This window comes from Astatotilapia calliptera, chromosome 20 (genome assembly GCF_900246225.1).
Source record: "Astatotilapia calliptera chromosome 20, fAstCal1.2, whole genome shotgun sequence".
In the NCBI taxonomy this organism is placed as follows: domain Eukaryota; kingdom Metazoa; phylum Chordata; class Actinopteri; order Cichliformes; family Cichlidae; genus Astatotilapia; species Astatotilapia calliptera.
This window is the reverse complement of record NC_039321.1, coordinates 4,171,898-4,187,557: the sequence shown is the minus strand read 5'-3', so window position 1 is coordinate 4,187,557 and position 15,660 is coordinate 4,171,898. Positions and strand designations below refer to the sequence as shown.

The following is a 15,660-nucleotide window of genomic DNA, read 5'->3' as shown; positions in this document are numbered from 1 at the left end:
GTTCAAGCACCAGATAAAAACATCTGAAGACCACGTGGAGAGGACTAGTTGCAGAGAGGGATAAAAGGATTAGTTGGAGAGTGAAGAAGACTAGTTAGCTGCAGAGCTAAGAAGACTGGTTTAGGTGGGAATGCACTGTCAGTGTCTTAGTCATATTGTCATCTCTTTTTATGACATCACTTACAGCTTCCTGCAGACAGATGCGTCTCAGCTCAGCCAATCGGCTGCTAAGCAGCGCCTGGAGACTCCGCCTCCTCTCCTGTAGCTCCACCATTCGCTCTCTCTGCTTCCTGTCTGGGCAGGTGAGAGGGTCTGCAACATGCAAGCAACACACACACGTAAGAGACAGCTAACAGACACACTCGAGAGTGTAGCATCACCACATGTCAGCGTTTATTCTCACCAGGTGCTGAGATGAGTTGACCTTTGACCTCCATGGCTTGTGTGTCCCATATGCCCTCTCCACCTCCTCCTTCCTCACTACTCGACTCCTGTTCACCTCCCCACACACTCTCTCTCACCTGCAACACGTTGTCATCACAAATAAAGGTTAGTACTGCAAGCTAGCACAGACTTCCTGCAGTCCTGATGACACTGACAAACCCTGCTGCTCGTGTGATGTCAGCGCCATGTTTTGACCAATTAGCCAATCAGAACCTTCGGGACTTTCTCACCTTGCGACTGGGTTCATAAGAGTTCCAGTAGTTCACTCCTGTGGCCATCCAACAGTCAGAACACAAACCACAGCACTGCTTCACTAACTAGGCGTCTCACTGCTCGGTTAGCTGTTAGCTGACGGTGAAGCTGCAGTTCCAAAATGGGCCTGAAGAGGGAGGCAAACAGTCTTCAGCGCTCCTGACCTAGGAGAACAAAAGCACAAGAAGAAAAAGGTGGTAGAGTGAGGACCAATCAGGAAGTCAATAAAAGATTATAAGCTAAAGTTCAAAACAACAGATTTTCTCTCAAAAAGTCACAAATACTATCAAAGTAAACATTTTAAAATGTAAAAACTACGTGCAGTTAGCTTGAACTTAGAACCTTAACAAATACATTTACACAAGAAATTACCAATAAAAAATAAAGGTAGAAAAAAAAAAACCTTTCTAAGAAATACTTGGAGTGGCTCTGGCTGAGCAGGCGACCCTGCCTGGGTCTGATTCCATCCTGGACCATTTCCTGAGACACATTTCCTCTTGCCCTCTCTTTCTCTTTCCTGTCTACTCTCCTCTATATCTGTCCTGTCCAATAAAGACCAAAAGAAAGAAAGAAAGAAAATCACCAACTCTGGAGGACGAGGTCTCATTAGCAAACTACAGCACAAACAAATGTTTAAATAGTGAAACATGTAGGTGCACTTTCAGCTGCTCCTTTATTCACAGCGCTCGCCACGGCAGGTAGCTCTGCACGCTTGATTTGGCCAATTTATGTATACTCCATATGACTCTATATGTTTGCATCTGTGCATTAAGTGAGCTGTTACACTCAAGCAGCATCAAACCTTGCAGTTGTTTGGCCACATGTTGGTGGCTGCAAAAGCCAGTAGCTCACCATAGACTCTCATTAAAATGTGCAACTTCTCAGCATTAAAAAGCACGTTTATTGGCTGGTAGGAAGAAAGGTTTGGTGTCTGTGGACAGCTGTACAGGGGGGATTTTTAATAACTGATCCACCTGCATACGGGTGAAGCAGATGTAGCAGCTCGGTGTCTGCAGGGTCTCACCTCAGCTAACTGCAGTCACTGAACTGGACCTCCCCAATGTTTTTGTGCTGCGTTTTTAATGGAGGATCAAATAACACTGCTTGCTCTGTGATACAAACGTCTTTATTAGCACCAATTAGCAGGTCGGTGTGCCAGTGTGTTGCACCCACAGGGACACTGTGGAGAATATCCTGACCTGGTTCTCACAAATCTGATGTTGTGGCTTATTTGTAGATGCTTCCAAGCCTTCAGCGGCCAACAGAGAAGCATCAATCTCGCCCACCTGATTCGACCCAAACACCAACAAAACGTTTGGATTCACATTTTAATTGCAGATTTGTTTTACATGCAAAGAAAGCTGACCGAGTGCAGGTAAAACCTTAAACCCATTTTCTGTTTGACTGCAAAATAAAGACAAAGTTCACACGTTACATAAATGCTTCATACAGTTTTATTCTTTAAAAGCTCAACGTGCCCTAAAGTAGCCGGTCTCTGCATTTTTACCAAGCAAACAGGAGAGGATGTTGCATTCATTAGAGAATGAGACAATCACATTTGGTGCTTTCGCGAGAGTTTTTACAAAGAAAACCTACAAATACTTTGAGTTCATGGTGATAATTAAGTATGTCAGCCACTAAGGATGACTCAGAGGCTTTAATAGTTTGGAAAAGGCAAAGCCTTGAAGATCCTCGGGTTTAAACGCACAATATGAGCAGAGATACGATTTAAATGGATCTGAAACAATGAAGTATTTTCTCGTGGAGCTTCGTGATTAAACGCGCAGGTTTGTGTGCTGGAGCTGCAGACAGAGAGAGCTGGCTCCAGATTTACTGGGTTTAAAGGAAAAATGTGGAGAGAACGGCGAGTACTGACATGCCTCAGACAAAAGACACACACAAAGGTTTATCTGTCAGTCTGTAGCCAAAACAGAGAAAGACCAAAACACACGAAGCCCATTTACAGTGACAGCGTGGTCAGGCGACAGATGTTTGAAGCTCGTGTGACCTCTGCGTGTCTGTCTGGAGAAATATTATCTGGACCTTTGAAAATCCAAATTTTAAAAAAGAGAGAGTGAGAGCTTAAGTAGTATCCTGCCTTGTGATTGGCTGGGAGCAGGTGTTTGATCTCTTCCTGCTGGTTGGAGGAGTGAAACTGAGAAACATCTGCATCATCAGACAGCAGCAAAGTCACAGCGCGATGGAAACAGGCTCTGAGCTTTTGTAACATTTTTACATGTAAACTTTAACCGTCTCCAGCTGTTCCTCTGGTTTTAGTCAACATTCATCAACAGTTTTTTCTAATCCAACCACATGTGCAACACTGACTGATGACAGCGTCACTGCGTTTAAACCTAATTAGTTCAAAAGCCCACAGAGGATAAAAACACACCATGCAAGCCTCTTTGTAAGAATAAAGAGGTTTTACATTTTAAATGCTGTCAGTGGCAGACTGCACGTCCGGAGCTTGCAAACGTTTCCTCGAGGAACCTGAACAGCAAACCTAACAATATTTAGTAAAAAGCACAAATAGGTTCATGGATCTCTGAGAATCCACACTGCAGATGTCTTTCTGTAGTGTTTACAGGACTGCGTTGTGCACATACAGCCTCTCTCATGCAACATCTACCTCCCTGTTTGAGCATCTGTTATAACAAGGCAATCAAGACCAGAGCAAAAGGTAGTTTTTCTAGCTTTAGATCTGTTCAGATTTGATCATCTCCTGTCCGTTTGCCTCCTAACAGGGATTCAATACTACAGAAAATCTTATAAAACCACAGCACGACGTCACTTCCCATCCTGGAAATGTTCCAGCCCAACAGAGGAAAGCAGACACGAAGAAAACAACAAGTGTTACTTAATCACAAAACAACAAGGAGTCTGAAACCTCTGCGCACTTTTATCCTCCAACTGGAGGAGAACGAGATGTCCTCCGACAGCACAGCCCTGAGAACAGGAAGTGGAGCCCAACAGGAAACAGGAAGAAGGAAATGAGTGATGAAAAAAAAGGGGGAAATTGGGGGGGATGGGAAGGACTGACTGGGAACAGCTGAAATGGTTGGTAACACTGGTGTGATTCACGCCACAGTATCCAGCAGCGGAGGATAAAATTCAAGTTTGTGTAGAAATGGCGAGGATCAGAGAGGCGGAGCTTATAGCATTATCACCGTCTTCTTCACACAGATGTTGAAACTGTGTAAGGAAGATTGCAGCAGATGGTTTGACGTCCTGTTTCTTTGGAAAGCTTCCTGTAGAGCAAAGAGTCAGTGTAGGGAGGAGGTCAGGGTGGATGATGCAAGATGTTCATAAAACGTTAAACTGGCTTTTGTTGTGACCAGTAAAACACATCTACTGACCCAGCTGCCCAGGAGGACAATAAAACAAGAACTAATTTGCAGTAAAGCTTCATTTGTCGACCGTGTACGGACGCTGAAGTTATTTCAGTATTTTCAGACTGCTTCTTGGAGCCATTGGTGAGTCAGGCATGCAGGGACGAGTGCCAGGAGTCCACCAGGAGACGGAGGAGAAACAAAATTACAGCCTCTACTACTACAGAAAAAAAGAAAAATGTTCAATCTGACACTAAGATCATTGAAAAGGGAAAAAGAGCAGCTGTACGTGACATTTTCCTGCCCGAGCTGGCAGCTATTGTGAAAAAACGGGTGTGTGCACCAATTTTGGTACCTGTATCCACTTGTGAGCAATTTTCATGACATATGAAATCATCTGCTGCACGAACTACACCGATCTCACCGAAACCATGGAGTTCGAACACGGCTTTCACTGCTCGGGTATTTATTTGCATGACATTACAGAGGGGACTTTTATAAAAGCACAGATGCAGCACTGATCGACATCTGTGGGAAACACTGGATCTGGACTTTAACGTTAATCAAGGAGTTTTTCCCTCAAGGAAAAACAAATAAGTGTGGAGATGAGCCAGAGCTTACTGACGGGGTTTTCTGACACCAAATGCTCTGTCAAATGGTCTCCCCCTCCTCTCTGTCCTCCTCCACCCTCCTCCGCCTCTTACATTCCTGAGTCCTGCCGGGTCGAGTCCAGACCTGCAGCTCCTCCCTTCATCCATCAGCGGCTCGATTGATCGGCTTCAGCTCGTCCGTCTCCTCACGTCGCGATGCGCTGCTGTGATGAGGTGAAGTCTCCGAGACAGGTGGTTTGTGCTGCGAGGGCGACATGTGCTCTTTACCGTCGGCGTCCTTTGGTGTTTTGTTGCATCTCGTCACCGGAGGTTTGCTTCACATCTGTTTTTCTACTCTCACACACTCACAGCCTGGTCTTTGACCTTGTTGTCTGTGTGTGTGTTTTGGGGGAGGGTTGGGGTGTCACTCTCACCTCCCCTCCCCCCTCTCAGGTGTTGCAGGCCTGAACAGCTGATCTGATAACAGCCCGCTGAGGCCAATCTGTTTCCAGTCTGAGTGCCTGCCCTGATCTCTCTGAACCAGCACAGCCTCCATCATCACTGCGAGGAGCAAACGCTTTCAGAGCCTCGCCGCTCGCCCACGTCACAGTCCAGGGGTCGGATATACGAAGGATGCGTGCACACAGACGACACACAAACACGGCTTTTTGTGTTAAAAGTTCAGAAATCCAGAACAAGAACTACAGCTACATCCAATTTTCAGCACTGAAGACTAAAAACGATGCAGCTCTTCTTTTAAACCCTTACCTTCTTCTGTAAATGATTTAATAACTGTAATTAAACGGATTTAATTTGATAGATTCACACTTCGTCGTCTCTTTTGTTTCAGTCGTGGCGCTTTAACAGCTGCTGCCTCCATTTATTTTGTGCCTTCGGTAGTTTTTCATCCGCTTGTGGCATCAGATCTGAGATTACCCAAAACTCATTTTTCCTGAATGTCTCGCCTTTATATTGTGCTTCTTCTTTGCTGCTGACCTAACATGACATTCATTCACAGCTAAATGTGAAAACATGAATGATGCTCGTGAACATGCACAACACTCCAAAATGATTGGAATTCACAAAAAGAGGACCGAGCACACGTGAAGCTTTATAAGTCAAACAGAAAATGCACAGGTTTCTGCCTTTGTGCACTTTTAGTCATGAATCTCTACAGTTCAATGCGTCTGGGCCGAGAGGTCTGCACTGTGAGGACTGAACCTCAGGTTTAACCTGCGCCTTCAACGTTACAAAGGTGGGTCACTTCTTAGCTGTGCATCAGACTGGCACTCTGTCCAGGACGTGCTCTGCCTTTCGTCCAATGACAGCTGGGACACACTCCAGCACCTCTGCAACCGTGAACTGGTCAAGTGGTTAAGAAAATAGATGGTTGGTTCACTTCTTATCAGCGCGCATCATTGTCATTTCGTCCCGTCTTCCTCCCTCAGCTGGTCGTGGCAGATGGCCCCGCCCCTCCCTGAGCCTGGTTCTGTCACAGGTTTCTTCCTGTTGAAAGGGAGTTTTTCCTTCCTACTGTTGCCAAGTGCTTGCTCATAGAGGTTGTCTGATTGTTGGGGTCTTCTATAAATAAAACTTTAGTTGAATTATTGGAAATTATGCTGCAGACCTAACTGAGCTGAGAACTCGAGATAACGTGCGTAAAACTACCAGCCAATCAGTCCTCTGGAAAAAAATCCTGGAGACTTCCATGCTCAGGGAGTAAGAGGATCAAAGGTTTTTGTCTTTCCTGAATGACAACCAATAAAAAAAGAGATTCACAGAAGCAAATTATTCCTTCACTCGTGACCCCCCACCTCCCCCACCACGACCCAGAAGACTCCAAGTATATTTCATTGTTTTATAAGCCTAATAATTGCCATATTTCCTTAAAACAGGATACCTAAACCTTGTATTTGTTCATCTTGCAGGTAAAATTCTTCACTTGCTCTCAGACCGTTTAAAACCAACAAGGCTGCAGCTGAATAACCATAATAACCTTTATTCAAGCAACAGGCTACACATCTGTACTTGAAGCCAGTTCTTCCCTTGTATTAATGAAGGAGCAGTGTACCTGATTACTGTTTCTAGCATTAAATGAACTACAGCTTAACTAACCACCTCTCACATGCTGCCGATTCATATTTTTCCAATACTTCAGTTTGATCTTTGTTTGTGAAACGCTGCCAGCAGACCTGTTCCTGTGATTGTGACAAGATGCTGATAGTTAGACTGAAAACCCTGAGCTGACACATCCAGCTGATAACAGCCTTCATGTGATTGCTGACTGCTGATCTTAGGTTAAGTGAAGCCAGATAAGGCAAAGATATCCTGAGCATGCTGGACGTGCTCCAGGATTCGTCCTCCAGATTCTGCTCAGACTCACAACTGTGGAGTTTTACTCGCCCACAGAGCAAGACCAGAACCAGAAGAAACACGTCGGGCCAATCAGGATCTGACGTTCGCCGCTAACAGCAACATGATGTAAACAGAGAGGAGCTCATGAGCCCAACAAGTCAACAACAAATCGAACATTTAAAGATGAGAGAGATTAACACATCAAATGCACAGAAGAGGCTCAGCACTTCATACTGAACACACACACACACACACACACACACACACACACACACGGGGAGAGTTGGTGATGAAAGGCTGCAGCTGCAGACAAAGAGATGCAAATACAGGATTTAAATATTCAGCAGAGAGAGATGGATGCTCTGTGCGTGTGTGTCCTCTCTCTGCCCTCACACTAAACCAGGAGATCACAGCAGCACTAATCCTGTTATCACGAACACTCTCAGTAGGAACTGAACCACGTCTCAGACCCTCTCCGGTCCAGTACCGGATCGGTGCTGCGTGACCACGGCTTCGGCTGCATTTACATTCATCTCACCAAACTCAGGCAGGAAATCAGAGAAACACGGCGAACATATAAATCACGCTGCCCAGAGTTCACCGATCGTGTCCTCGCAGCAGCAGCGGGTTCACACGAGTCTGTTCCTGCTATTCTGTCCACCCCACCTACACATCAACCATCAACTCTCCTCTAAAAGTCACCAGCAGTCTGAGTACAGCTCAGTCACGGACCGGCTTAAAATTCAGACATCCGCCACACGTTCACCTGCATACAGCTGACTCCTGACGGAGAGTCCAGAAGGACCACAGGTTTGTTCCACACCATGTCACAGCCACAGACGTCCACTAAATAAAGAGAACACACTCATTTGAAACTCTTTAAAGCCCAATTCTTACTGCATAAAGGTGACACAGGAAACGTTTAAACTTGGACGTTTTTACTTTCAAATAAAAATCTGCCCATTTCTAATTCGGTGCCAGGAACAAGCTCCAGTAAAGTCGGAACAAGTTCCCCGCTGTGATTCATCACCTCTCCCTTTTGACACTGCTCGCTGCATGCCTCCCATTCTTCTACTTCAGGTCTCCTTTGTTGCAGTTTTTTGTTTCATAATCCTCCAGCTGGTACAGGTCCGGACTGCAGGCAGGCCGGTTTAGCAGCCGGACAGTTTCCCTTATTCGTGTGCAGAATGCGGTTTGGTTTTTGAGTTACTGAAAAAAGCAACACCTTCTCTAAAAAAAAAAAAAAGATTGAAAAAGCTGCACATATTGTTCAGCGTCAATGTTGCCCTCACAGATGTGGTGATACCTGCATCCTTGTGGATGCCGGCTTTGAACTTTGTGCCGATAACAAGTCGGATGAGCTGCTTCCAGCAGGTTTTTGATGGGGCAGCGCGACAGCGTTCACTTTGCCTCCGTCCATCGTTAATGAAAAGAAGGCAGCGGCGTTTCTTCAGATCGTTTATGGCTTGTTCCTGAGCACGAGCATTGATTTCCACTTCAGAATCGTGTGTGTCTGTAATGCTGCTTGAAGATCACAGCAAAGGTTTTCAGCTTCGTCTCTGTCAGCAATGAAGTTTTTTAACAATGTCATGAACAGTAGATAATAAAACCCCCAAAGTTTATGAAATGTTTCCTTCATGTAGCTTCATTACACATGTTCTAATGAAGGACCTCACCTTACTCTGTGTTTCGTTTTATACCCAGCAGACTTCCTTCCCAGTGTGACCCTCAAGAGACTGGTGTCTCCTCCTGGGATCAAACTGGGGAGCTTTCGCCTGTTAGGTGAACATATAAACCACACAATAGACACTCTTCTCTTTTTACCAATGTTACCTAATTATCTAAAAAAAAAAAAGTAAATAGATTTTTTTAATCTTACTCCAGTCTTCTGTTGCTCCTGTCCCAGCTGTGTGAAACGTCATCAGATTGAAAAGGAACAGTTTTTCCTTAAGAACATTTTTTATGTTCTCCTTGCACAATTTTTAATTAAATGTCGGGTTTAGATAATCAGTATTCTATATTTTGTCTAAATCTCAGCATCAACTGAATAATTAATCTGCTAATTTATTGAGATCTATTAGCTGTTCTGAGACGTTTAAAGGGAGTCAGCACCTTCTCTAAAGAAAGTGCAGACATTTATTTTCATTTAACTTTTTCCATTTTTTTATTCTCTGATTTTCCTACTTTTGTTCTGGCGTTAAAGTTCTTATAATACCGGGACCTTCATCTTTATCAGTTATTTACTTCATAACTTATTTAACTGCACGAAAGTCCATCCAGGAAAGTAACGAAGGTAAGGCCAGAGGCGAACCAGCAGCGGTGAAAAGGCTGTAAATACCTGCGAGTCTGAACCATCCTGTTTGCAGACCAGGTGTGGTCCAGCTCCAGCTGTCCTCAGGACGGGCACATCCGCAACAGGAGCCGAGAAAAGGGAATTAAAACAGCTTCAGTCCCGCGGATCAACCCGCCCGTTTGCCAGTTAAACTCCGCTTTTCTCCTCTCAGCGTCTCTGAGCTCTGACTCGCTCTCTCTGACTCTCAGCTGAGTCCCACCAACAAGCTCTCCGCTGTCACCACCCCTCCACTTCCGCTCTGCCGTGTCAAAATAAAACGACAAAAGGAAGTCGTTTCACATCTCCGCGGGAATTCGATTAAGCGATGACGTATGAACTGCGTACGTCATGAACTGCGTCCATTTACAAATGCGATCGCATTTGTCCGTAACCATCGGGAACCCTCACGTTAACTTTTATCAAGTGGAAAAAAGTTAGCATCCATCCTCCAGCTTCACTGTGCTAATGTGTTTATATTATGCAAACCATAGCTGTGTAGCTAGGACATCATTATATACCAGCTACTCTAAATTCACTAACCCTATAAACGTCACTGCTTTTTAGTTTTCTGTCTTCATTTATGTCGGAAGTGACAGCAGAGCTGTACGTTTTAATTTTTCAGTGAGAACGTGATATATCCTCTTTAGATGGAAACTAGCGAGCTAACTCCCTGCTAACTTCAAACTCAGTTAAACTTCATAAATTCTGTTTTCATGGATGCCTGGATGTTAAACAGTTACCCCTGGTAGAGCAGCCACACTGATAATTTTATTAAAGATGAAAAAATTTAGGCAGTTTTTAACTCTCAGTGACGCCGCAGTGTTCGTTTGGGACCTGAAGCGGAGTTTGGGCGGCTAATTACGTCAGACTTAAGACCGGATAAAAGTCCAACGTACGCTAGCAGCAGCGCCTTATGGCAGCACAGAAGTTTGAGATGTATTTTTAAAAGGTAAGAATTTAAAAACAAGTCTATATGTCATAAGCACTCATTCCAGCTGTATGCTAAGCACGGGAACTATTTGAAGGCTACATGACACACATGGTGACCCCAAATTCTGAACCCTGCTAACACCACACTTACTTAAGGTGTCTGGAACAGGGGAAACATCTCCCAGTTACATTGGCATGTTCTGAATGAAACATACCTCCCACTCCCACTAGAGTCAGTCTGGCAGACAGGTATCCTGAAGCTTAACCCTACTTTTGATTGGAAGGGTGTTTGGATCCCTCTGGGAATCCTGATCAACAACAAATACGCTTAAATTTCATACACAGCATGAATATGACTCCATGTGGACTCAGATGTTTCGGGCACTGGTTTATCTCATGGTAAGAATGGTGACCAGTTTTGTCAGAAAAGTTTTAACACATTTAACGGCAGATAAAAATTCGGTCGCCACCAGGTGCAAACCTTGTTGCCTGGGGTGGTTGATCAGTTTTACTGATGATACTAATCTTAAGCTTTCAAATGAGTGTTTTAAAGTTTAGCAGAGATGATGGAGGATCTTAAAATCTTACTGAAATGAGACCCGGGGATTTACTGAAACATAACCAAACATAAACTAAAGCACAGTGTAAAGCTAAAACAGGGTTTGTACAATTCTACTGAGTTTGAAGCAAGTATGTGGCATTTTTTTATTTTTTTATTTATTCCTTTATTCTTGAACTCTCATACGCAGCTTTCCTGTATTTTCTTTAAGTAGTTTTAAGAACTATTTCCCCGGGCTTCTTGAAGGACATTCAAAGCTCTTCTCTGGATGTTGTCTGCCTGTTGTTCTGGTGTCCAGATGACTCCACACTGCTTCAGTAGTGTTGATGTCTGAGCTCTGGTGAGGCCAATCCATGACTGATTGTCGATGTGTCTCGGATCACTCGCATGCTGAAAAATGGAGCTGTTGCTATTCAGATGCTTTCCAAATGGTATTGCACGGTGGATCAAACTCTGAATGTAATTTTCTGCTGACCTCCTCTGTACACACTGCCGACGATTTGAAATCTTTTGAGGACACTGCAAAGTTTTCAGCTAATAGCTGTTTGGAGTCACCTTGTTGTTACAAAAATATAATTTTATACCTGTCAGACCGCCAGTAAGTGCCTAAAGATACAAGTTAAAGTTGGTTGTTTGGTAAGTTGTCTGTTATCTTTAGACAAAATAAATGATATAAATAAAAAGAAATAAAAACATTTGTTCACGTTACATTTATTTTATTCTCATACGAGCTCCATTTTTTCTCCTGCTGTTCCTGACTCTGTCCTGCTGCTCTTATTTTGAAAGTGGCAACATCCTGATGAAGTGCAGCAGATTGAAGGTTTCTTTTCTGCCTCATGAAGGTTTTCTGATTCTAATGTGGGTCTATTTTCATTAAAGACGGGAAGCTGGAGGACTGTATTTTGAGATTGTGAGATCTGCCAAAACTCAAAGATCGATTTCTGCCCCAGAAACACAGAAACATCAGAAATTAACAGATGTGTCAATAAAAACTTAATCAACATAAAATATAAAATCTATTACTGACATTTGGACAGTTTATTTTTTATTAATCTTTTCTATATTCAGGTTTATTTATGAAAAACGCTCATGACAAAAAAAAATCTTTCATTAAAAATAAAAGTAATATGAAAATTTATGTCATTTTCATTGATACTTTATATTATAAACGTTGAAAAATTATGGTGAAAAAATTGAATTACATAAAACTTAACTTTAATTACATAAAAAAATAAAAAAATTACATAAAAAATTAAATAACTACAAGTGTGAAGATCCTAAAAAAAAGCTGTGATGATGACAAATAAAAAAGATTTATTTTATTTAAAAAAGTAAATAAATAAAATTTGAACTTCTTTGTCAAATTGTTACTTTATTTTTACATTTTTCTACAATTTCTTCATGTGATGAAATCCTATTTTGTGTATTGATTGCTGGACATGTGTGAGACTTTTTTATTGAATTAAAATAAATGAATTAAGAGGACAAAGAGCTGATGCTCATCAGAAAACTGTTTCTTTGCTTCCAGCTGTTTTGATAGCGCTGTGCCCACCCCCACCAACATTAGCAGAACAAAAGGCACACACAAACACATAAATCACTGGCATTCTCACACTCAGACAGACAAACACTGAGACTCCTCCTGTAACTGTCTGTTCTCACATTCTCCAGCTCAGCAGGACAGAAGCAGGGAATTCTGGGAAATAAAAACCTCCTGATGTGTACTTACAGACTTCCTGCAGGTCGGCTTTTCTCTCATACACAGATTTTCCCATTTTTCCCACCAAGCGCCTGTCTGGAGCCGGTGCCTCAGCACACTCTCATTATTCATACATAAACAGCCCAGAAGCCACACAAACTGGCTCTACTGTGCTTACTGGTTACACTGGTTAAAGTATTTATGAGCACAGCCACAAACAAGGGTCGCTGACTGAAGTACTGCCCAGTATTTAAACTGTAAAACATGACATCAAGAGCAGCCATCAAAGCTGAGAGGTGATGCTGTACTTTCAATCTGTCTGTCAGACTGAGAAGATCTGAAGCCATGAATCAGCAAGTCTGTGCAGCAACTCACACCCAGCCAAGAAATCAAGCTAGTAAATGATGTAAAAGATATTTACTTCACATTAAAAGCAAGCAGACTCTATCAGATAATTCAAATAACTTAAGGTAAAGCTGCAAGTGCCAAAAACTGCAGTTCCTGTAACGGCCACTTGAGGCTGACCTCAAAAGTGAGTCAGTCCTGTAGTTTAGATCCTACTGCAAAAAATATTTTGCCGTCTATGGATAATTTTTGCCTTCATAACATCCATACAAGCAGAAACGGCCCTAACCAATCTGGCGCCCTAGGCAAGATTTTAGGTGGCGCCCCCCTACATCAGCAGTGTAGTGTAATGTTGTAACAAATAATATTTCTATTAAATAAGCTTTACTTTGCATTTTAATTAACGTGGGATTATTTTTTGTATTTAGAAATAATAGTACCAACTTTTTTTTTTTTTCAACATTTGTGGCACTGGCGTGGCGCCCCCTGATGGACGGCGCCCTTAGCATTTGCCTATACGGCCTATGCCACGGGCCGGCCCTGCATACAAGGCATGATTTCTTTTTACATTAATCTTCCTGGATCACAGAAAATATAAAAGACACATATTGCTACTGTGTGTTTGTTCTGCAGTCCTGCTTTGAAGCCACCTGTTAGTTGATACTTTACAATCTGGTTGATTAATAAGAAAACCCTGATTTTAGCATAAAACCTCTATATCATCAGGAGCAATCAGACTTTGAAGAGATATTTCCATGAATGGGGCAAATACAGAAGAAGGAAAATGTACTGAATCGAATGACCTGACAGCTTTTAAGCATCAGGGACAACAACCCACCACACAGATGGAGGATATCGCTGCTTCCTGCATTCATACACCAGCGTCTTGTCTCACATGTGGGTGTGCTATTCCTTGTTTGGCAAAGGCATCAGCGGCACAAGTGAAGAAAAGCAGCTCCTTTTATTTTTACCGCCCTCAAACTGCAGATCTGCACTCCCCCTGGAGTTCAAGGAGATTAATTAAATGATTTTAATGATATTTGCATCTGTTTTTTATGACCTCTCTGGTTATTGTGTTCTTCTGCTGTTTTTCTGTTCATTGTTCCCGAAGGTTTTAATCTCACTCAAGCTGCCTGATTAAAAAAACATGAAACATGTCAAAGGCTTTATCAAATGATCAAACGTGATTCTACAGCAGGCTGAAATCTAAAAGTGAAGGACGGTGGTGCAGAGTTAGAGTTAACACTGATTGGAAAAACATGCTTCAGCTGTTTCAGGCCAGCAGTTGATGCTTTAACGTTCACTAACAAGTTTAACAGCTGCTAAAAAACAGCAAAATCTTAAGAAACAGATTAACAGCCATCTTTGTGAAATGACTTTTGTTAGGTTTTAATAAACAATTAGTTCCCCAGTAACTGCACATGTGCCATGAATACTTATTACTTATTACTCACAGCAAGTTTGATGTTTACAGGGTGATTCACAGAGATCGGTCCATAATGAGAACTGCAGAGTCTCTACTTAGCAGTGCACACACACACACACACACACACACACATGCACACATGCACACACGGCTCTGCAACATCATAAATCTGCTCTAGCACTGGTCTGTTACATAACATATTGACATGTCTGTCCAAATGCAGCAATTAGCATGACTTAAACCTGTTAAAATGACGTCTGAATCTGTGTCAGCTCTCCTCGTGTGTTGCCCACAGGTGGCTGTGAGGGATTCTTCCCTTTGACTTGAGTAAATATCCGCCGCCTCACACAGCATGCAGAAGAAAAAGAAAACCAGAGCTACATTTACACACGTGGAGTTGTATTAATAACACGCTAACTCGTTCAGAGTCCTGCAGTAAAAAGTCTCGGGTCAGCTGTTAAACACAGATTTCAGGTTTTTATGGCAGGACTTGCTTTTAATCAGGAAACCTTTATGAAAAACCCACAGTGCCTTTTAATATCAGAATGGTTAGCACTTCTAACAGAAGAAACTGGTTCTCCTTCAGCTACCTCCCATTGATTGAAGCTTTCAGAGAGAAAACATGTTTATATTATGTTATTTTAGTTTCTTGCTCCTTCATCAGGCCTTTTTGTTTTTTAACTAACAAATCTGAGCTGCTTGTGGTAGATTATTGGTGATTATTGAAATGAATTGGCTGGATTTGTGCTTGTAAATCGGCACCTTATTAATAGATTATTTGGACTTTTCATTTGCTTATTTAGGATTCATTCGTTCATACAGGAGTGCGTCTGCTCCTCTCTGTCAGCCCAACAAGACGAAGCTGTAGATCTCACCTTTGGAGGGAATTCGATGTCACCAATCAGGCGAGTCACGCAGCACAAGTATGTCCAGGATCTTTTGTAAGTCTACTGATTCTCGAAGTGAGTCAGTTTCTCTTTTGTTTGGTTGACAGTAGTTTTCACACTGAAACACTGGTGCTTAGTGGCTTAATGACAAATCAGATGATTTCCCAGTATCATCTCGTTTGCCGTTAGATTCTCCTGGATGTTAGGTGTCACCGCTTAGAAAATATCTCACACAACAAATAAGTGTTGGCAAGTATTGTTGCACAAACTGCAGCTTGTCCCATATGGTCTAGCGGTTAGGATTCCTGGTTTTCACCCAGGCGGCCCGGGTTCGACTCCCGGTATGGGAACCCCCTTTTTCCTTGAGTTTTTACCCAAATTTGCTGTGCAAGAAACTGCACAATCAGAATCAGAGACACTTTATTTATCCCCAAGGGGCAATTAAGATACAAATAATGACAATGACAATAAAAAGCTCTAAGTCTCTTATTTCAGTGAATATGGCGTCACTT

The 15,660-nt window shown here is 42.6% G+C and overlaps 1 protein-coding gene and 1 non-coding gene across 6 annotated transcripts in view; one reads left to right on the top strand and one right to left on the bottom strand.

Annotated features, from left to right (window-relative positions):
- ccdc120a (coiled-coil domain containing 120a) overlaps positions 1 to 15,660 on the bottom strand; it is a 39,127-nt gene that overhangs the window by 11,992 nt on the left and 11,475 nt on the right. For 2 of the 5 annotated variants that reach the window (XM_026154679.1, XM_026154678.1), the window contains exons 2-4: positions 675 to 860; positions 404 to 521; positions 185 to 312 (exon numbers count right to left, since the gene is read on the bottom strand). In XM_026154679.1, coding sequence (XP_026010464.1) covers positions 185 to 312; positions 404 to 521; positions 675 to 722 — 294 coding nt within the window. In that variant the 5' untranslated portion in view covers positions 723 to 860. Of the gene's footprint in view, positions 1 to 184; positions 313 to 403; positions 522 to 674; positions 861 to 1,099; positions 1,239 to 4,760; positions 4,774 to 9,308; positions 9,694 to 15,660 lie in introns of those variants that run through there. The other 3 variants (XM_026154677.1, XM_026154676.1, XM_026154681.1) reach the window with 3 other exon arrangements.
- On the top strand, positions 15,427 to 15,498 carry trnae-uuc (transfer RNA glutamic acid (anticodon UUC)). The gene has a single exon. It is a non-coding gene; the product is annotated as a tRNA-Glu (tRNA).